Source organism: Sitophilus oryzae, unplaced genomic scaffold, assembly GCF_002938485.1.
Source record: "Sitophilus oryzae breed Bouriz unplaced genomic scaffold, Soryzae_2.0 scaffold_1499_pilon_pilon, whole genome shotgun sequence".
Classification (NCBI taxonomy): domain Eukaryota; kingdom Metazoa; phylum Arthropoda; class Insecta; order Coleoptera; family Curculionidae; genus Sitophilus; species Sitophilus oryzae.
The window spans coordinates 4582224-4604282 of NW_022146168.1; the positions used below are offsets into that span (position 1 = coordinate 4582224).

At 31.8% G+C, this 22059-nt stretch overlaps 2 protein-coding genes across 6 annotated transcripts in view; one reads left to right on the forward strand and one right to left on the reverse strand.

The window, feature by feature from the left end:
* On the reverse strand, positions 1–14641 carry LOC115877867 (lactosylceramide 1,3-N-acetyl-beta-D-glucosaminyltransferase-like). 3 transcript variants are annotated; one of them, XM_030894209.1, is made up of 2 exons: positions 14504–14641; positions 1–1473 (listed from the first exon to the last, which is right to left on the reverse strand). In XM_030894209.1, the coding sequence occupies exon 2, from the start codon at positions 1438–1440 to the stop codon at positions 385–387; it is 1056 nt and encodes a 351-aa protein (XP_030750069.1). In that variant the 5' UTR covers positions 1441–1473; positions 14504–14641; the 3' UTR covers positions 1–384. The 3 variants fall into 3 exon arrangements, with proteins under 3 accessions (XP_030750069.1, XP_030750068.1, XP_030750070.1); XM_030894208.1 differs by having other exon boundaries at positions 14469–14606; XM_030894210.1 differs by lacking the exon at positions 14504–14641 and adding an exon at positions 14398–14452.
* LOC115877868 overlaps positions 14617–22059 on the forward strand; it is a 26722-nt gene continuing 19279 nt past the window's right edge. The window contains exon 1 of one of the 3 annotated variants that reach the window (XM_030894213.1): positions 14617–14755. The gene's annotated coding sequence lies outside the window, so the exon portion shown is untranslated. Of the gene's footprint in view, positions 14756–19590; positions 19745–22059 lie in introns of those variants that run through there. The other 2 variants (XM_030894211.1, XM_030894214.1) reach the window with 2 other exon arrangements.

A 22059-nucleotide genomic window follows, 5' to 3' on the forward strand; every position in this document is an offset into this window, starting at 1 on the left:
TTATAGGGGGTGAGCCACTTTTGAGACACACCCGGTATTTCGTATTCTGAAAAAATAAAAATTTTGTATTGTGTTTATACTGTTAATATTTATTTTAACAGTATAAAATTACTGCCAAAGAGTATAAAATAAACCATTGTATCTACGTCATTCGTACGCAATTAACTTTTACAATATTCTTTTCCAAATTCTGAAAATAAACATCCCACTCATACTATAAAATTTAATTTACCAAACTTATAACGCAAATACCTATTTGAGTGTTTCCCCCAAGTAAAACGTACTTCCAAGGTAAAATGATACATCGACATATTATTTTAAATAGCGTTACTAAAATATCGAACTTTTTTAAATATCAACATCCCTACTAAAAAAATAAATACGCTATCTGACATATCCCTCGGCGACAGAGCGTCTCCAAATCGATTTTGGAGCCTCCAGTGACGTAACTCTTTTCCAAAGCGCCCTTAGTTCACTCTCAGTCAAATCGGGCCTTCCTAACAAAAAATCCTTCCTAGGATACCCATTCTTACTAACCAAATACTTTTGGTCCTCCCACGTAATCACTAGATCACTAATATCAGTGTGAAAGACATTAATTTTAGCCACCATAGTTCCAGTAATGTAGACGTCATCTATCCAGAAAATATTCAACGAATTTTGAGCGGATTTGTACAATTGAAAGATCACATCTGGGCTATAGAGTATTGCCCAGCCTAAACAGTAGTCTGGGTAGGTTATCTCAGGGTATTCTTCGAAACTAACCCTCCATTTTGATCGGTACGTCCTTAAAACAGGTGCTAGATGTTTGAGAGGACATAGAATTGCGTTACTAACACCAAAAGGTGATAAATCAAAGTTCAAAAAGTTTTTTAATAACGGCATGTTAACAAAGATATCGTCATCGCATTTAAGGATATATTTTGCTTGAGGACAGTGGTATATGGCGTACTTCAAACAAGTTATGTGCTTGTAGGTTAGGTTTCTGTACGTGTCCAAAAAACTGCCTTGTATTAGATCGCCATACGAGTCATTCTCTCTTGTCAGTTCTTTCTGGATGGTTTCATTCTCTGTCCTGCCCATAACAAACAAGATTTTAGTCCATTCGTTTTTCTGTGCCCATGTCGACCTCAAAACCGTTCTCTTCCTGAAGTTTCCAGGTGATGAATGTATTAAAATGAGTAATAAAGTAGAATCATTACATCCGGTGTTCAGCCTATCGAATGTGAAGCTGTAATTGACCAAGGTGGTGTAATCGTTTGATGCCAGTAAGTGAGTGGGGTAAGTGTAGTTGTAAGATTCGGAATGGGGGATGAACATGAGGTTCTGGTGGAAGGGTTGCTCGACTGGCTGAATTGAAAACAGGTGGTACAGAAGAAAACATGACAGGATAAGGAAGAAGAGCAACGAGAGTTGATGGAATAGTCGTCGCTCATGCATGGTGGTTTAGCGTTACATCGTGCATCTTCGTTTCTGAAAAAAAGAAAAATATAATTTAGTAAAATAGTTACGAAGAACGTTTAAATTGAGGATTTTTTTTTTCACAAAATATAAAATTTTCAAAAAAAAAATCGCAAAAAAATCTTATAAACGTGTTTCACGAGTCGAAATATGCCACCCCTAACAATATTGCACTTATTTAAGACTTAGCCTGTATAAATATAGGGTTGTTGTGATTTTATCATCATCATCAACTTCTTACATTTTTCCGTAATTTTTAAAAAAACCTTTGCAAATTCGTATGACTTAAGTTCTAAATTTCAATTTTGTCAAGCTTTTGTTTGTACCAATATTAAAAAAACATAGTTAACAATACCAGCAACAAAAGCTATCTTTAATGCGATTTTTAAAAATAATGCTAGCTGTTAATTTTTCCTATAATTTTAAATAAATATACAGGGTATCCGAATTGTATTCGGTAAACGTCGACAGCATATTCTGCAGATAAAAATAAGTAAAAATGTTCATTTAGAAAATGTATGTCCTAAAATGGATAGTTTCGGAGATGCAGGGTGTGGAATACCCTTAGGGAATACCCAATAATTTCTAATATAACGTCGATATTTAGATGAAAATTGGCGTCTGGGAATTTTTTAATATGAGAATTTTGATTTTGATATCAATATGATTCCTACTTGTAGAGGACGCCACGTACATATTTTTTAACTCGTTTGAAGAGTAATAACTTTTCGTCTGTACCTGTATAAAACTATATATGTATATATACATATATATACATAGGCAGAAAGTAGTCTCGACTGACTAGTGAGAAAGAAAATCTAGGATCTAGTGGGGTTGCAGTCGGAAGGGTTTGACAAAGAATTTTGTCTTATATTATTATATACATATACTTATATAGATATATACAGGGTGGTCCGAACTGTATTCCGGAAACTTCGGCAGCATATTCTGCAGATAAAAATAAGTAAAAAAGTTCGTATAAATGTATGTCCTAAAATGCTTAGTTTCGGAGATACAGGGTGTAAAAGTTTCATTTTTATTTCGATTTTTTCTAAATAATTTCTGAATTAACGTCAATATTGGGATGAAAATTGGTGTCTGGGAGTTTTTTGGCATTATAAATTTGATTTTGATGCCGATATGAGTCCTATTTGTAGGGGGCGCCACCTACATGTGTTTTAACTGTTTTGAAGAGTAATAACTTTTTGTCCTTACCTGTATAAAACTACTGGGTCAAAAATTATGCATTTTTGTGAATTTTTACGTAAAAAATGTCTCTTGGTAAAAATCGCTACGAGCAACCGTTCTCAAGATATTTAGAATAGAAATAGTCACTGCATGTCATTATTGACAAAAAAATAAACACATCGAGTAGTTAGTTATTGGACTGAAATAATAAATTTGGGAAATATTTATTTTTTTTTAAATTAATCATAAATTTTTCTGCGAAAAAATGATGATAAAACAGTTTCTGATGAACTTTTGGCACAAAAACATTTCAAATTTATAATTTCAGTCTAATAACTATTTAGTCAACATGTTAATTTATGTCAATGATGACAGGTATTGATAATTTCGATTCCAAATATCTCGAGAACCATTACTCGTAGCGATTTTTACCAAGAGACCTATTTTACGTAAAAAATGTCGTAAATGTATATTTTCTTACTGAGCAGTTTTATACAGGTACAGACGAAAAGTTATTACTCTGCAAAACAGTTAAAACACATGCAGGTGCCCCTTACAAGTAGGAGTCATATTGACATCAAAATCAAATTTCTCATGTCAAAAAACTCCGACACTAATTTTCATTCAAATATTGACGTTACTTCAGAAATTATTTGGAAAAAATCGTAATAAAAAAGAAACTTCTACACCCTGTATCTCCGGAACCAAGTATTTTAGGACATACATTTATACGAACTTTTTTACTTATTTTTATCTGCAGAGCATGCTGCCGAAGTTTCCAGAATACAATTCGGACTACCCTGTATATACATTTGCGACGTTTTCTACCTAAAGAAGTTCTCTTGGTAAAAATTGCTATGAGTAATGATTCTCAAGATATTTGGAATCTAAATTATCAATACCTGGTCATTTCAGTGACATAAATTAAACATATTGACTAAATAGTTATTATACTGAAATCATAAATTTGAAATGTTTTTGTGCCAAAAGTTCAACAGAAACTGTTTTATCATAATGTTTTCGAAAAAAAATTATGATTAAAAAAATAAAAAGTTTCCAAATTTACCATTTCAAACAAGTAACTATCGAGCCAACATGTTTTTTTTGTCTATGATGACATGTATTGATAATTTCTATTCCAAATATCGAGAACGGTTGCTCGTAGTGATTTTTACCAAGAGGCATTTTTTTACGTAAAAAATGAGGGAAATGTATATTTTTTTACTCAGTAGTTTATAACAGGTACGAACGAAAGTTATTACTCTTTAAAACAGTTTAAATACATGTAGGTAGCGTCCCCTGTAAGTAGGAGCCATATTGACATCGAAATCAAATTTTTCATATCAAGAAACTCTCAGACACTAATTTTCATCCAAATATCGAGGTTAGTTCAGAAATTATTTGGAAAGAATCGAAAATAAAAATGTAATTATCCACCCTGTATCTTCGAAACTAAGCAATTTAGGGCATAAATTTATACGAACATATTTTTTTTTACTTATTTTTATCAGCAGAATACGCTGTCGAAGTTTCCCGAACCCGAATACAATTTGGACCACCCTGTATACATGTGTTTGAGTTAAGTTATTACATTTGTGTTTTAATTGCATTTTATCCACAAGGCTCCCTTAAAACACTTATATATTTTGTGTTTGGTAATTTTTTTACTACTATTTTATGATATACTGGGTGTTCCAATAAAAAAGTAAAGTTACAAATTCTTATTAACTTCCTGATCGTGTTTTCTTTATTTTTATTTCACTTTCTGACAGTTGAGGTAAAACTTTACATCTACATTTAAAGTTTTTTACTACCTCGAATAGCTAAGCCTGCAAGGATACCAGTAAATACAGGGTGGCGCCTCTCATACGCCGCGGAGGCTCCAAGGAGAACGACAGTTTGTATGAAATGAAATGTGAGCATAGGTAGGTTAATTCAGAGCACTTTTTAAAAATATAGAGTTCTACAGGGTGTCCCCAAAAAAAGTTACATATCAAAGTTGTGTTTTTGTAATGGAACACCCTATGTATTAATTGATTTTCTGATTCTGGGAGAAAAATAAAGGTGAGTTTTATAAGAGAAGTATATAACTAAAATGTAAGGTTTTTGACATATTTAACATTTTCTAGAAATAAAGAACAATTTTAAAATTACAATAAAAGCTACCTAAATTGGAACTTACCCGGTATAGCCTAATATGTAGTTAAATTAACCATTGTACTTTAAATCAAATTAAAACTTAATCTAAAAAGTTATACAGGGTGAGACAAAATTAATATTGAACATTGGCTACCTTTACAAGCATGTTACTCTTTTATTTTAAATAGAACACTCAGTATATTATTCCGATATTCAATGGAGAATTCATGTCTCTTCAAAATACTATTAAAGTTGCCTACCCCTCAAACAAATATTTTCCTAGATATTTTCATTTACACGATTTGAACTGAGTAAATCCTTATTATTTGATAAAATCTAGGTGGGTGTGATATATTAGTGCAACTTTAACAACTACTTATCATTTTGTGTCAGTTAAAACAAAAAAAATTCTCAGAAATTTGCCGAAAATGCAAACTTATCCTACATCAGAGAGAAATGATATGATTCCATTAGTTGGTGAATGCAGTGTGCATTCACCAATTAATAGAATACTTAAATGCTCCTGATTTTATCTAGTCTGTTTTTATGGGGATATGTTAAAGACAGTGTTTACAAAACTCGACCAACTATTGTCCACAACACGAGAGAAATTATTGTAGCTGCTTTTCGAGGTAGAACTCCACATACGCTTTCTAAAATGAAAAGATCCTCTTGAAAAGACAGTCATTTTATGCATTTTGTTTTTTATGCAACAGGAAAGGAAGCATTTTGAGTATTTGATTTCATTTTAGCTAATTTTTGTCACAATTATAGTTTTATATCTAGTTTATATCTAGTATTCTGTAATAATTAAAATATGTTTTAAACGTGTATCTTTTTATTACCGTTGAGTATTTTACACTACAATAGTTAATTTTTCTTAAATTAACAAAAGGTATATCACACAGCCCCTAGATTTTTTCAAATAATAAAGATCCACTGACGCAAAATCATAAAAATTAAAATATCTAGGACAATCTTTGTCTGAGGGGTAGGCAACCTTAATAATATTTTGAAGATATATAAATTCTCCATTGAACGCCGGAAAATATACTTGGTGTTCCATTTAAAATAAAGGAGTAACTTGCTTTTAAAAGTGACTAATGTTCCATATTAATTTTGTCTCACCCTGTATAACTTTTCGGGTCAAATTTCAATTTGGTTTAACATACAATTTTTACTGTAATTAAATATCAGACTATACATAGTCAACTAAAATTTAGGTAGCTGTTATCGAAATTTAAAATTTACTTTTCGTTTTCACAAAATGTAAAATATCTCAAAATTCTTAGATTTTGGGTATATGCTTCTTTAATAAAACTCACCTTTATTTTTTCCTAGAATCAGAAAATCAATTAATATATAGGGTGTTCCATTAGAAAAAACACAACTTTGATGTGTAACTTTTGTTGGGGAGACCCTGTATAACTCTATATATTTTTATAAAATGCTTTCAGTTAACCTACATATGCTGCCAAAATTTTATTTCGATATAAACTACCGTTCTCCTTGGAGCTTCGGTGGTGTATGAGAGGCGCCAACCTGTATCTTAAGACGATATACAAACACTTTAAGATCAGAGATAACAAGCATAATATGTATATATTTATAGATTAATATTTTTGTATCGGAAATATCGCGCAGAATGAATATTTAAGCAGTTTCTCTTTATTGGCCAGCATAAATAATAAATTGGTCAACGTCTAACGTACCAATATCGATCAGGAAAAACTATATTTTAATTGACTACCCCCTTCATTGTCGTATTGATTAATAAAGTTAACGACAAATAAATTGTTAAATAATAATATATATCCCTAAGTGACCTAATTTTTTAAAATAGGTACGTAAAAATTCTAATAAAATAAAGTAACTATTGTTATTTGTTTCCTGCACTCTGTGTATAATTACCACCAACACACTTAATCACGGAAACGCATAATCAAATTGTATACATTATAAAATTAAATGATTAGCCGTGTGAAGTATATACAATTAATTAATGATAACTGCTGAAATATTTTTTTATGTTATTTATAGAAAAAAAATAGAACCTTTTTTAGAACTTCTGACTAATATTGTCGTTTCATTTAGTGGTGCCCAAGTGGGAAGAAAGTGGAAGAGAAAGAAATTTTTGTGGAAGAGAAAGCCTATTTTTGACTATGAGAAATAAATAATTCTTATGGTACATTACAACCATCCACCTCTAAAGGTGCGTTGATACCGGCTGCGCCGCGCCGCGCAGATCACTTTTTCAACATGTACTTTTATGCGCCCTAAAAAATACACTTCAAAAGTACATGTACCGCCGCGCAAAACATAAAAAACATTTTTTTATGTTTCGCGCGGAGCGACGCAGCCGGTGTAAACGCACCTTAATAGAGATTATTGTGTGATAATTAAAATTAAAAAAAAACAAGATAAATTATTAGGAATTAAATATTTAACAGCTTATTTACGACTGATAAGAAGTCAAGTTAATTTCTTATAATTAGAAAGATCAATTATTATCTTATTATTATTACCAAACCTGTACATTTGGTTAGCACGCAAGTTCTATATAAAGTTTTTTCTTAGTAGTTGAAAAACTAGGTATACCAGGTGCATGCGTCTCAAAAGTGGCTTCCCCTATAACTTTTTTATTTTTTCAGATAAAAAAACGAGATTTGGTACTGTCATACAGTATGTCAAAGTTATACGGGGTCCGGCAATAGTGAGCCGGGCATCTGTAGTTCCTAGAATAAAAAACTTGTGAATTTTGTTTAAGTGTAAACATAAAGTATGTACTAGGATGTATTTCTGGAAAATATTTTAACTTCTATAGGGTGGCTCAAAAAAGTGTGAGTGGATCTGGATGATTTTTTTTTCATTACTATTGCATTTTTGGCTTCCTTTCATATCACTTTACATAACCCTAAGATATGAGTAAATATGTTTTGATAGTTTCAGAGATATTAAAGAATAAATCAAAAATATATATTTTTCAGCACTTCTTAAAGAAATTATTAAAAATTCAAGAACTGTTCTAAAATCAAAACTATCTACATATATAAAATGCTAATGTTTACCTGTGTCGTCTCTACTGAAGTAACGACTTGCTCTAGAAAGTTGCTTTTTTACTAAAAGATAGCTAGGTAATTGGCTCTTCTAAAAACTGCCGTCGCCGGATTTTTTGTTTCTCATTTAATTAAAAAAAAATAAAAAGTTTTTTTTTCCTGATGTCGTGGCGGATGCGCCAGGCTTCAACTAGTATTAGATATTTACTTTCGATGGTCTGTTCTTACTTTGCTAAAAAATACGCCAAACTTACCAAATACTCTAAATACAAAAAATGTTCATTTTTTAATTCTCCATCTATTGAAAAAATAAAAGACAGGGTGTTCCATTTAAAAAAAAAACGAACAAAAATTATTTTATATTTTAGAAATTTTGGCGTAGAATTTTGAACAACCTGTATGATTTACGATTTCCATATTTATAGCAAAGTAACTACAGACCATCTAAAGCGGGCCACTCACGATACTACGCCGCAGTACGATTATTTTGGATACGACAAAATCGGACAACAATTGACAATATTGTATCGTGTGTGTGCACAACCGACCGATTGAATTGTATTGGATCGCAGTTTGAAACTTTAAACTGCAGCAGTAAAATCGTGCCGATTTCTGTAAAGATATCTAAATATTCCCAGCAATTTTTAACTAAGTTTTTTGAAATCTACCGAAGTTTTACGTGTCTTTGGAAAGTTAAAGCCCCAGAGTATCATGATCGTGTAGCAAGAAAACGGGCAATGTGTACTCTAGTTGCAAAATTCAAAGAAGTGGAGCCCATATTCGTATCTTTTCTTCTAATGAAGGGTTACAGTTGAGGGTTGGAACCTTTGGTGTTAAACAGCAAAATAAAAACACTAAATCACCACAATACACCAAAACACATTTACTTTTACACTGGACGCGCGTTTCGCTAACTATGTTAGCATCATCAGCAGATGATTATAAACTAAAGTACAATCTACAAGTTGAGCGTTTATATACTCGCCAAGTGGGCACCGAGTGGGCGTGGCAAAATCTAGCCAACCGAGTCAGAGCCCACTGAGCGTAACAGTTAGATTTCCGCCACTAGAGTAGTAGGAACAAAGAACTTGAAGGAATTGGACCGTTGTCTCTGTTCATACTATCTTTACTTTTATTAATTCTGATGCTTTCATATGCATCTAGTTGTCTGTAATTTGAGACTTGTTTAATTAATTTTAAATTATTAAGATCTATACAATGTTCTTTATCAACAATATGTTCGGCAACGCAAGTTTTATCCGGTCTACCATATCTTATCTGAGCTAAATGTTCTTTAAATCTAGTTAATATTGATCTTCTAGTTTGCCCAACATATTTTTGATTACAATCTTTACAAGAAATTTCATAAATACCCGACCTTTCCAGTGGAGGTATTTTATCCTTTGGATTACCTAATAATTGTTGTAATTTATTATTAGCACTATACACAAGTTTATAATTGACATTCTTAAAATTCCTTTTAGACCACGGGTTAACTCTCTATCAAACGGTATCGAAAAATATTTAGACGTATCTTTCTCCACTTGAAAAGTCAATTTTTCAGAAATCATTAACCTATACCTACGTTTTCTAATTAATTTATCAACTAGTGAAGGAGAATATCCATTACACTCAGCTACATTCCTAATGTAATCTCTTTCTATTTCATATCTTTCGTTGGAAAGTGGGAAACTAAGTAATCTATGAACTAAGAAATTTAAACTAGCCATTTTATGTTCAACACTATGATGTGATTCATTAGGAATATATCTGCGTGTGGTCGTATTTTTCCTATAGATATCAAATTCCAGGCAATTATTAGCATTTCTAATAACTAATACATCTAGAAATGGTAATCTGTCGTTGTTCTCAATTTCATGCGTAAATTTAATGGAAGGAAAACGATTATTTAACTTAGAAATAAAATTATCTATGGTGTCTGAATGTGTGTCAAAAACAGCAAAAATATCATCCACATACCTAAACCAAACTCTTGGAAAATACTCAAACTGATTCTTAGCCTCCACTTCAAACCTGCTCATGAATAAATTAGCCAAAAATGGAGACAATGGATTACCCATTGCTGTACCTTCCCGCTGTTCAATTTCCCAAAAATTCATAGGCCGGACAAGTCTATGCGTCCAATTGTATCGGCTGTAGGTTCTCCGACTTATAATTTGGCAAAATGGTTATCAAGGGAGTTCGAAAATTTACCTGATCATGAACCTTCTTTAGCAGTTAAAAATAATATTGAATTCATTAACAAAATTAAAGATATAACATTGCATGAAGGTGAAATTTTGGTCTCCTTTGATGTATCTTCGTTGTTCCCAAGTGTTCCAATTCCACATACTTTAGGCTACTTGAAGGAATTACTGAACGCAAATGGTCTCGACAACAAAACTGTGACTGAATATATTGAGCTTACATCGTTATGTATGAAACAAAATTGTTTTCAATTTAATAACAACTTTTTTGAACAGCGGACAGGTACAGCAATGGGTAATCCATTGTCTCCATTTTTGGCTAATTTATTCATGAGCAGGTTTGAAGTGGACGCTAAGAATCAGTTTGAGTATTTTCCAAGAGTTTGGTTTAGGTATGGATGATATTTTTGCTGTTTTTTATTAGCACACATTCAGACACCATAGATAATTTTATTTCTAAGTTAAATAATCGTTTCCTTCCATTAAATTTACGCATGAAATTGAGAACAACGACAGATTACCATTTCTAGATGTATGAGTTATTAGAAATATTAATAATTGCCTGGAATTTAATATCTATAGGAAAAATACGACCACACGCAGATATATTCCTAATGAATCACATCATAGTGTTGAACATAAAATGGCTAGTTTAAATTTCCTAGTTCATAGATAACTTAGTTTCCCACTTTCCAAAGAAAGATATGAAATAGAAAGAGATTACATTAGGAATGTAGCTGAGTGTAATGGATATTCTCCTTCACTAGTTGATAAATTAATTAGAAAACGTAGGTATAGGTTAATGATTTCTGAAAATTCGACTTTTCAAGTGGAGAAAGACACGTCTAAATATTTTTCGATGCCGTTTGATAGAGAGTTATCCCGTGGTCTAAAAGGAATTTTGAAGAATGTAAATTATAAACTTGTGTATAGTGCTAATAATAAATTACAACAATTATTAGGTAATCCAAAGGATAAAACACCTCCACTGGAAAGGTCGGGTATTTATGAAATTTCTTGTAAAGATTGTAATCAGAAATATGTTGGGCAAACTAGAAAATCAATATTAACTAGATTTAAAGAACATTTAGCTCAGATAAGATATGGTAAACCGGATAAATCTTGCGTTGCCGAACATATTGTTCATAAAGAACATTGTATAGATCTTAATAATTTAAAATTAATTAAACAAGTCTCAAATTACAGGCAATTAGATGCATATGAAAGCATCAGAATTAATAAATGTAAAGATAGTATGAACAGAGACAACGGTCCAATTCCCTTCAAGTTCTTGTTCCTACTACTCTTAGTGGCGGAAATCTAACTGTTACGCTCAGTTGGCTCTGACTCGGTTGGCTAGTTTTTGCCACGCCCACTGGTGCCCACTGGGCGAGTATATAAACGCTCAACTTGTAGATTGTACTTTAGTTTATAATCATCTGCTGATGATGCTAACATGGTTAGCGAAACGCGCGTCCAGTGTAAAAGTAAAAGTGTTTTGGTGTATTGTGGTGATTTAATGAAGGGTACAACTAAATTAAGTAACTCATATATGAGTCTTCGTCCATTCGTAGATAATTACGCCAATCGTCTGGGTACAGCCGTAATTCTTCGAGTAAATTAATATATGAATATGTGGATCTTTTTAGTAACCATTCCTTACACCACCACCTTCGATTGCAATATCGTTTCTTGCGTTTTTCAATTATTTGCACTGCACATACTGCAGCTGTTGCTAACAAAATATATTCTTCGCTTTCCGACATTTTTGCTTGAATAACACTTATAAACTAAATGTTTGATCGTGAGTGAGCGTTGTCAATTTGCTGCAAAATTGTTCAATTTTGTTGTACGATTTTGTTGCACGGCGCCGCAGTATCGTGAGTGGCCCGCTTAAAGAAGACTACAGACCATCTCTGAAATTATCGAAATATATTTGTTCATGTCTTAGGGTTATGTAAAGTGATCTGAAAGGCAGCGAAAAATGCAATAATATACGGGGTGTTCTATTTAAAAAAAATCATCCAGATCCACTCACCCTTTTTTGAGCCACCCTATAGAAGTTAAAATATTTTTCAGAAATATATTCTAGTACATACTGTAGGTATGCAGTTAAACAAAATTCCCAAGTTTTTTATTCTAGGAGCTACAGATGCCCGACTCACTATTGCCGGACCCTGTAGAGGTGAGCCACTTTTGAGACGCACCCGGTATTAAAACAAGTAACATACTTATATGTAACAATAATAATAGTGACTCCATAAACAATATCATAAATTAAAACTAGTTGCTATCGAAAGTCGCTTAACTATTTATGACCCTACCTATACTAAAAAATTATAAAATATTTAAAATATATGTAGATAAGCACTACCTCGAAAATAGTTGATACCTAATGTATGTTTCTCATAGGTAAAATTTATAAAATTTTATGTAGTATGTTTCTATCAAGAAAAACTAATGTTCATACGATAAAAAAAACGGCGTCACGGCGGGCTGGGAATGACAATCGATAATTTTAGAGAGGTCAATCTCTAGACGTCTTTTACTAAAAATTGACATTGTCAAAAGTTAACACATAGATATATTAAAAAAGGATAGAATGTTTCCAGGTACACAAATCTACTTTCAAAAAAAATCGAATTTTGAACTACACAGCTTGTCTGACAGAAATTATCACCGATTGTCACACCAAAAGCAAAACTATGGGTCGGTTTTTTCGATTGTAATGTACCATATAATCGAAAGAAACAGCGTCAAATTGGCTTGGAAGAAATAATCGATGACGCTTCCTATATAATTTTACAAAATGACAGCAGTCTTCATTTCCAAGCCAACTCTGAAGCCGTTTTTCTTTCACCACACTGTATAATAATACTGGTGGTACATTGGATAAGGTCAGGTTTGTATAAAATAAATAACTTATTTGGACCTATATTCCAAAATATAATAAAAGGTAATACGAAATATATTGCATATACAAGGTGAGTTAGAAATAACTGCAAATATTTTCAGAATTGGTAGATCTCGATAAAAGAAACATATTTTCTCTTTACCGTCTTTCAAATAAGTCCAAAATAACCGAATTACTTTACTTACTATTAAAATAAAAATAGTTTGGGTACCTAGGTCGACTCAGCCTTAAATGAGTACTTGGGATTGACAATCCAAGTACTCATTTAAGTAAAAAAATTGCCACATTACCTTCCTTGTATACATAACGGCTCTAGCATGGCAAAATGTTTCTTGCTACCCCAAGGCGTTAAACGCTATATACAGGAACTATTATTACATTATGAATATACAATGTTTTTTAACTTAAACTTAAAAAAAATTCGCGAAAATAATCTCATATACGTGTTTCGTCTGAGGTCGAAATACACTATACCCCTAAAAATATTTGCACTTATTTAAGACTCGCCCTGTATAAGATAAGGTTTACCTTCTTATTTAATTTAAACCAAATTGATATAAACAAAAATTATGGCAATTTTTGTACATAAACATGCATCTAGCTCCCCTACAAAAATGATATTTATGGTCATGCAGTATCTGTAAACAGAGGTTATCTGCAATTATTTCATATTTCATAATAACCGTTTCCCTTCATTTAATGCCATTTTAACGTTTTTATTGGCATTTCTAGTGTAATAATTTATTGAGGATATTGAATAAAGTTATTATTGTTATTTATTATAATTATTTCTAAAAATATTCTACACATAAAAAATTCATCCAGTATAATAAATAGATATCAATATTTCCAGATAGGTTTGCTGCTGTTTAATTCTGTTATTTATTTTTATTTTAGAGTCAAATGTTAATATTGATTTTATTAAATTCTATCATTATTAACATTTTTCATAAGCAATCTATATTTCCCAAAAATACATAGAAACCCCATATCATATGGGCATGGAAACATAAATTATGGTAGTCAAACGAGGGTAATATAATAATATCGTGCACATCAATACGTAAACTTTAAAAATATCAATATGTTATAAAAAATAATTAAATCATTATTTTTCCAAAAAAAAATCAATTTTTAAAATTGTTATCATCAGCTTCCTAAGAAGTAGAGACTTTTATCAATATTATAATAAAAATATCTGAGACACTTAAACTTGAAACATACTGTATAAATTTTTATACCAAATCTTGCATATTCCTTAGAAATTTTACTAATCTATCTGATATATGTAGGTAAATATGCTAAATGAAAAATAATAATATTATCATAAAAATACAACTCATAACAAAACCATTTCCTAGGTTCCAATATCACACTGTTTGATAGCTTATCAAAAATTAAAAAAACAATAAACGTTTCATTCATTCCTCACCAGAAACAACAATAACAAGTGTTTGACAACAACAAATAAAAGTTATCACCACAAAATGAAAAAATACTCACGATTATACTTAAAAGTCACACAAACTGAGGCTCACCTTTAACACTACCTACCCTAGAAGAAACGAAGGGTAGGCAGACTCTAAGGCCCCTTTTCCACGAATTTGCAACGTTGCAAAGGGGTTGTAGCAACTACCAGGCAATCGGTGTCGGTAGAGAACGGACCGCTAAAAGCGAGCGCTGTTGTCACACTGAACGGGAAAAATTGTGGTACTGAGATGCTGTTTATCGATCGCGGTGGTCGACGCTACATTGAGTGGAGCTTGGAGGAGTCTGGAATACAAATTAAGGTAGGGTTGCCAACCATCTTCTATTCCAGAGGACAGTTCTCTTTTTGATCTCACTGTCCTCTTTTCTCTCACGTATTGAAAAAGTCCTCTTTTTTACATACCAAACTCAAAATCTAAAAATTATCCATCTATCGCCACTATTCTTTAAAAAATTGCGTCTTTCGCTACTCCCACTTTTTTTGGTACAGAAAAGAAAATGAAGAAATATTTATGTATAAGAAATATTTGTGGAAGCGATAAACATGTTTAACTATTTTATGTTTATATACTGTTAGCTTATGGTTCGAAAAAAAAAAGTTTTGTTGAACATGGTTTGTTTTATTTTAATAAGTTTTGAGTATAAAATTTTTAAGAAAGTAAGAAAGACCATCAATCGCATACCGTTATGGACATAACTTTTTTGTAAAAACTAGCCATTTGGGCGATTTATCTAATTTTGTATTTTGAATTCTCTTACTCTTACTGTCATTACTCACTGACAAGTATTTGACACGCATCAGAAGATGGTTACGCAAGGCGTTTTCTTTCAAGAGCTTTTCTGTGACTGAAAAGCCCGATACGTGATGTTATCTCTCTTCCGCACTCCGGACATTTAAAAATCTCATTACTTTGTTGCCTCTTTACTTTTTGGTTGTCGTTGTTAACTGAGTTTACAATTCTCCTCCATTGCGTTCTATTATGCGCTGCTTCCTCCCACTGATGCTGCATACTTATCCCCTTTAAGTTTTCATGAAAAATATCTTTGTATCTTTTGAGTTGTCCACCCAGTTTCCTCTTACCCTCTACCAGCTTACCGTAAAGAAGAGATTTCGGTAGGCGGTTTTCTTGCATCCTGGATACGTGGCCAGCCCATCTTAAGGTGGATTTAGTAATCATGACTTCAGCGCTCTCGCAGCTTACTTTTTCAAGGACTGATGCGTTTGAAACATGGTGGTACCACTTGATTCTTAACAGTTGTCTAAGATGTCCCTGTTGCAACTTGCAACTTGTTTAATGTGCTCGTGTGTCGGCGCGCGGCGCCGGCGCCTAGGTCCGTAAAACCAAAATCTGAGCTTTCCGTTAAAACCAAACCTTCCGTATAACATGGTGAGGATTATTATTGCTCGGTACACTGCAAGTTTCGTTTTTGTGCTCAAGTCATGATTGTAGAAAACCCTGTCTTTTAATTTCCAGAATGCTTTTGAGGCGCTGCTAATTCTGTGCCGAATTTCAGAGTCGATATTTGGATTGGATTCTCTGTGTTCCATATAAACTCATACGTATTTTTCATAAATATTAATAAACTTCACAGAATTTTCCTCTAACTAACTACTTGCCGTCATTTTAAAAAGTCCTAAACAATAATCATCCCGTAATAAAAATAGACATATACATCGTATACTCCATGTTTTACCAGTTCAATAGATCCGCAGACAGTCAGGTGCCTTTAGGGGTAGATATAAACCTCAACAACCCTTCTCTTTCACCTCTGTTTTTAACTTTTGTTTTTATGTTCAGCATTAAAAAAGTAAATGTACTAAAGTGGCCTACACACGTCCAACTTGGGCCAACTTTGGGCAAACCAGACTAGGGTAAGCAAAAAATGTTATAAAAATAAACTTTTCCTCAAAATATTATTGATAAAAAAGTGTTTCCTCTTGTAAAGACGATCCGGGGATATACTATAGGCTTGGTACATTTCAGTTGATTTCAAAAAATTCCGATCGCGGCGCTGTATAGGTACGGCAGAAATCAGAAATTTTCGCTATGTATTTCACGCCATCCCGGTTAGGGCCGCCACACACTGGCGTGGATGTGTGTCAATTCAGGATTCGGAAGTAGTTAATTAAGACGTAATTTACCTGATTAACTACGTGTAGTTTTTCTTCAAAAACTACGTCTTTTCCCGTTCATTAACTACATGAAAACTACGTTAATAAACTATGTATTGATATTATGAATAATTATCCTTTATATGAGATGTAATAGAGATAATATGATGTAAATATTATATTTAAAGCCATATTTCTTCTGTTTTCTTAAATACATTATGTGTTTTTAAAGCTTTAACTTATTATAACCTCACCTCAAAACTTTGATATTTGAAAGTTACATACATATATTACATAAACTACACCCTCTACATAAACTACATTAACTACATGTAATGTAGTTTATGTAGTTTTTAAAAGTAACATGTAGTTTTCCGAACCCTGTGTGTCATACACGAATGTCATACATGTATGAACTACATGTGTGCGAATATGCTCTTTGCCACAGAACAGCATGATTGAGTGTCAAACATACAGTTTGATTGTGAACGATGTCTGATGAAGACGATTTTCTATATTTATCAGTTGCATATGCATGCATTATTAAAAAAAGAGAAGCAAATTTAAAAAACATCATCAAACACGTACCCAATGGGTAAAGGAATGGCTTTTAAAGCTCAGTTTCTTGATCGTCAGAGTTGCTGATTGATATTCGAGGAACTTCTTGATCTTTGCAAAATAAGAGTAAATCGGAATACCATAGGTGCGTAACGTATATATCATCTGTTCCTGCTCCTGAACGTTTTGATTCTTCGATTTTTTTAATTTCTCTTCGGAAACTTCCACGAATACTATTTATTTTAGCCTTAACGCTTTTTTTTGTTGAGGTTGGTTCAACCTCTTGTAGTTTTTTCAATAATGTTCCATACGCTGCATCTTTTTTTGTTCTATTCATATATTCTTTACATTTAGTTTTCCACAAACAATAAAAAAAACATTTATAAACATAAGATTACTTATTGGTAAAAGGTGTTTTTTAACAAAGTTCTTCACCGTGGACAAAATAAAGTTTGCCCGAATTTTCTTCAACGGGAGTTATTCGTTTTTTCAAACCTGCTACTTTAAGCATATCAAAACGTTTAATAAGTTCATAGTCACTAGGATCCTTAATATATTTTTCTCTTGCATACTTAACTTTTGCTATGATTTCATTATATTGCAAAAAATAAAAAAAAAACAAGCATTATTATATTCTTGCGAATGCTTAGTTTGGCTTAATTTTTCACAGAAAATTTGTTCCATAGGAAAAATACCGCACATTACAACTATAACAAAACAATTATACATAACCACAAAAAAACAATGCGAATTTACACCAGACATCTGGTTGGTCAACGTTGCCAACGTTTAGTCCAATTTAATATTATCCTTGTAACAGATTATTTCCTTTATATTATTATTTTTATTATTTCGCGTTCAAGTCGATGTTTTCGGTTGTTAGTTTCGGAAGAGGGTCTTTTTAACAGGAAGTAATAAAACAAACATCTTTCAAGCGTGAATATTTTTAAATTCCCAAACTTATAGAAGGACAAAGCAAATACTGTAGAACTTAGAAGTAAACAGAAAAATTGTAAAGATAGACCTTATATAGATAAAAACGCTGGGACGTTGTAAAACCAATAACCACCCTTGATAACATGTTTATAACTATCGCCGGATGTTTGTAAAGGATCTGGGAACTTTAGAAAAGCACGTACCTAGTTGTAAATGGCGCCAAATGAAGATTAAATATGTAAAAAGGTAATAGTACTGCCATCTAACAATGCGAGGTTGAACCAACTTGGTTTGAAGGGCGGTGTGAAGCTGACCAATCAAACAAAGAAGAGTACATCCTACAGGAATGACCTTATTGGCTAAGTACCGAATTCACCACCCTTCATCCCTGCAATGTTGGAACCTCGGGGCTGTTTTTAGGCAGAAAATTTAGTTCGGTTTAAGTTTTTAAAAGAGACTACTCCCTCGGGTTCGCGAAACTCGGTTAAGTTCACGATGTGACCCACTGTAGTTTTTAAGTCTGGCGTCTGCTAATAGTTATTTTTTTAAGTCCTTTTGTCAAATGTTTATAATTTCTGTTTTAATTTTCCTCTTTAAAATTATTTTAATGTGTTGATCTAGTAACGAAGTGTTCAATTTATTAAGTAATTGCCATTATTTCTCAATAAAGCAGACACCAGACAAGTTTCCTGTATTTATCCATTTCTTTATTTTTCTTTTTTTTACTAGTAACAAGTAACTTCGATTATATATATTTTTATTTGTTCTTTTTTTTTAGTATTAAATTTAAATATTTTTTTTAAAAACTCGGCCGTTTTATTACTATAGTAAGAAATAACTAAGTGTTAAAAAAGTATAAAAGTAAGATCATCATAAACGGGTACAATACCTCCAGAACAGTCCAGAAATGAGTTACAGATTGATAGACAGAGGTTGGGCCGCAATTAAGGTAAGTTACAATAGATTTGAGAGACTAACATCACTAAGACAAAGCATTAAACATACGCCCCAAAGAGTCGGTGTACTTTTAATCCAAGTTTGCCTTCCGTTCAACTTAATTGTTTTTTTTTATATTAATTATAAAATAGTCATGCTACCCATAGACAAGTGATTAATCCGAAAAGATTTGTCAAGATTGTTGTATATTCAACTTCAACCGCGCTAACCGAATCTTTCAACTCACAGCTCTTGTCCAGGGAATGTTAACATTCACTAGTAAAAGTTGGTTTCAAAAATAGCTGTTGAACTTTTACTGGCGTAGTCTTAGCAAATCAGTGAATGTGAGCTTTTACTAGTAATTGTTAACAATCACTGATTTCCAACTTTTACTGTAACATAATATATATCAGTTGTTTAAGATATTCTACGATGGTAGCAGAGTAGCAGCACCGGCGGAGAAGGCACCAAGCCTATATAGAGATAAGAACATTTTCGTTATGTTTACTACTTTTACGGCCGATTATTAATAATGTAATTATTGATTTAAGCGTGTTTAATAAGTGTTTATGTTATATCAATACGAATAAATATTTTTGGCCATGCATTGGCATAAATTACACCACTGTGCGTCGCGGCGATGATATTTCAGGCGTCGGTTTTCAGTAGCGCAGATGTATCGACGCTGAAACAACCTCAAACGCCAGCTGATGACAAACCATGGGGAAAATTCACTGAAAAGTACACAGTAAGTTCATGACGTTAATAATATTCATTCGTGCATTTTAACCGCTAAAACCCTGTCCCTAGCATGCCGATAATTGGTCAGTACAATCAGTAAATTGCCTTTTTATAAATGTCAAACTTAGCCACAAACTAGAGTAATTTTAGATCAAAACGATTGGGTAAATATAAATTGAAAGATTATGCATTGGAAATAGAACATTCTAAACAAATACACGTTTGAACGTTCGTTGGCTCTTTTAAAACAAAACAAATAGTGTGCAAACTGTTCAGTTTATTTTTAAAAAATGCTAGAGAAATTAGAATACTTTTAGAACAACTACTTTGGGATAAATAAAGATTATTTTTTATATAAAGAGACTTGTAGTTTAATAGATGCCTGATGATTAATTTCATTTTAAATTAAACAAATAATGTATAAGGGCTGTTGGAAAATCAATAGATCCTTGTGGATGTTGTGTGACCTTGAAAATCGTTAGAGCTCGTGGTATAAGAGGAAACTTCTCATTGATCTTTTCTTTTGTTTAGAAATGTTAAAGGTCAAAACTAATATTAGATTAAAAATAATGTCGATACCTTTGTGGTGGATTCATTCGTTAAAAAGACTTCTGGGTGAAACTAAAAGAAAAACTACAAAATACTGGATTAACGTTGTGATGTTTACAAAAAATATTTTTTTACTTTGTAGATTTTCTTCCAGTGAGGAAAAACAAAAGTCTTTTCAAGTAATATTTAGATTCTTTTTTTACTGAAAAATTATTATTTTTTATTATTTTTGTGCTGAAAAGTAGGACAATATATAAGAAATCACGTACCATTTTAGTTGAAATTTAAGGTTGGTCGCATATTAGCACAGATAACACAGATAAAATGATATTGTATCTGTGATATTAGTAAAGATAAAATCTTGCTATTTTCACGAATCTTAACTAGGTACTTTTGTAAAACTAGACAGTAAAAAAATACTAAGGATGTCATCTATACATCACAAGTTGTAATTATTTCCGGTAAAACACTTTACATAATCCCAATATATGAGTAAATATATTTCGATAGTTTCAGAGATATTAATAAATAAATAAAAAAAAAATTTTTTTAGCCTTTCTGAAAAAAATATTAAAAATACAAGAACTGTCCTGAAATCAAAACTATATTAGGTATTTACTTTGGATTATGGTATGCACTTACTTTGCTATAAATATACCAATCGTAAATCATACAGGATGTTCAAAATTCTACGCCAAACTTTCTAAAATATAAAATATTTTTTCTTCGTTTTTTTATAAATGGAACACCCTGTATATTATTTTTTCAGCAAATGGGGAATTAAAAAGTGAACATTTTTTGTATTTACAGTATTTCAAAATGTTTAACGATTTCGCAAATATTCGCGGTTTTATATTTCATATGAAATAATACTGTGTGACATAAAATAATACTGCGTGTATTTGCGAAACCATTAAAAATTTTGAAATACTTTAAATACAAAAAATGTTAATTTTTTAACTTTCCATCTAATAAAAAATAATGTGTTCCATTAAATAAAAAACAAAGAAAAATTATTTTATATTTTAGAAAGTTTGCGTTGGATTTTGAACACCCTGTATGATATAAGATTACGATTATATCAAAGTAAGTACAGACCATCTAAAGGAAATACCTAAATACCTAATATAATTTTGATTTCAGGACATTTCTTGTCCTGAAAGTATTTCCATCAGTATTTGTAATAACTTTTTTAAGGAAGGTTGAAAAATATATATTTTTTATTTATTTATGTATTAATATCTCGGAAACTATCGAAACATATTTAAGTGATCTGAAAGGAAGCCAAAAATGCAATAATATAGAGGGCGTTCAATTTAAAAAAAATCATCCCGATCCACTCACACTTTTTTGAGCCACCCTATAGAAATATTTTCCTGAAATGCATCCTCGTACATATTTCAGGTTTGCACTTAAAACAAAATTCTGAAGTTTTTTATTCTAGGAGCTACAGATGCCCGACGCACTATTGCCGGACCCTGTAGATATCAGAAACAAAATTGTCTTGGTCTCCGTAATCTCCATGATACAGAGTAATTTTGATTTTTCTGCAGTTTAATGCACATCTCTTGTATCAGTTGACAAGTCATCAAAAAGTTATAAACTGATTCTTATAGAACTTTTTGCGTAGAATCCAGTAGCATAATTTTTTTTAATATTTCCATTTTTGAAATACTGACCAATTGAGGTTTTTAAATGTGACATCCTGTATATTTATCAAGAAATGAATTTGACTTTTTCAAACTTTTCAAAAATATATCGATCTATTGCTGC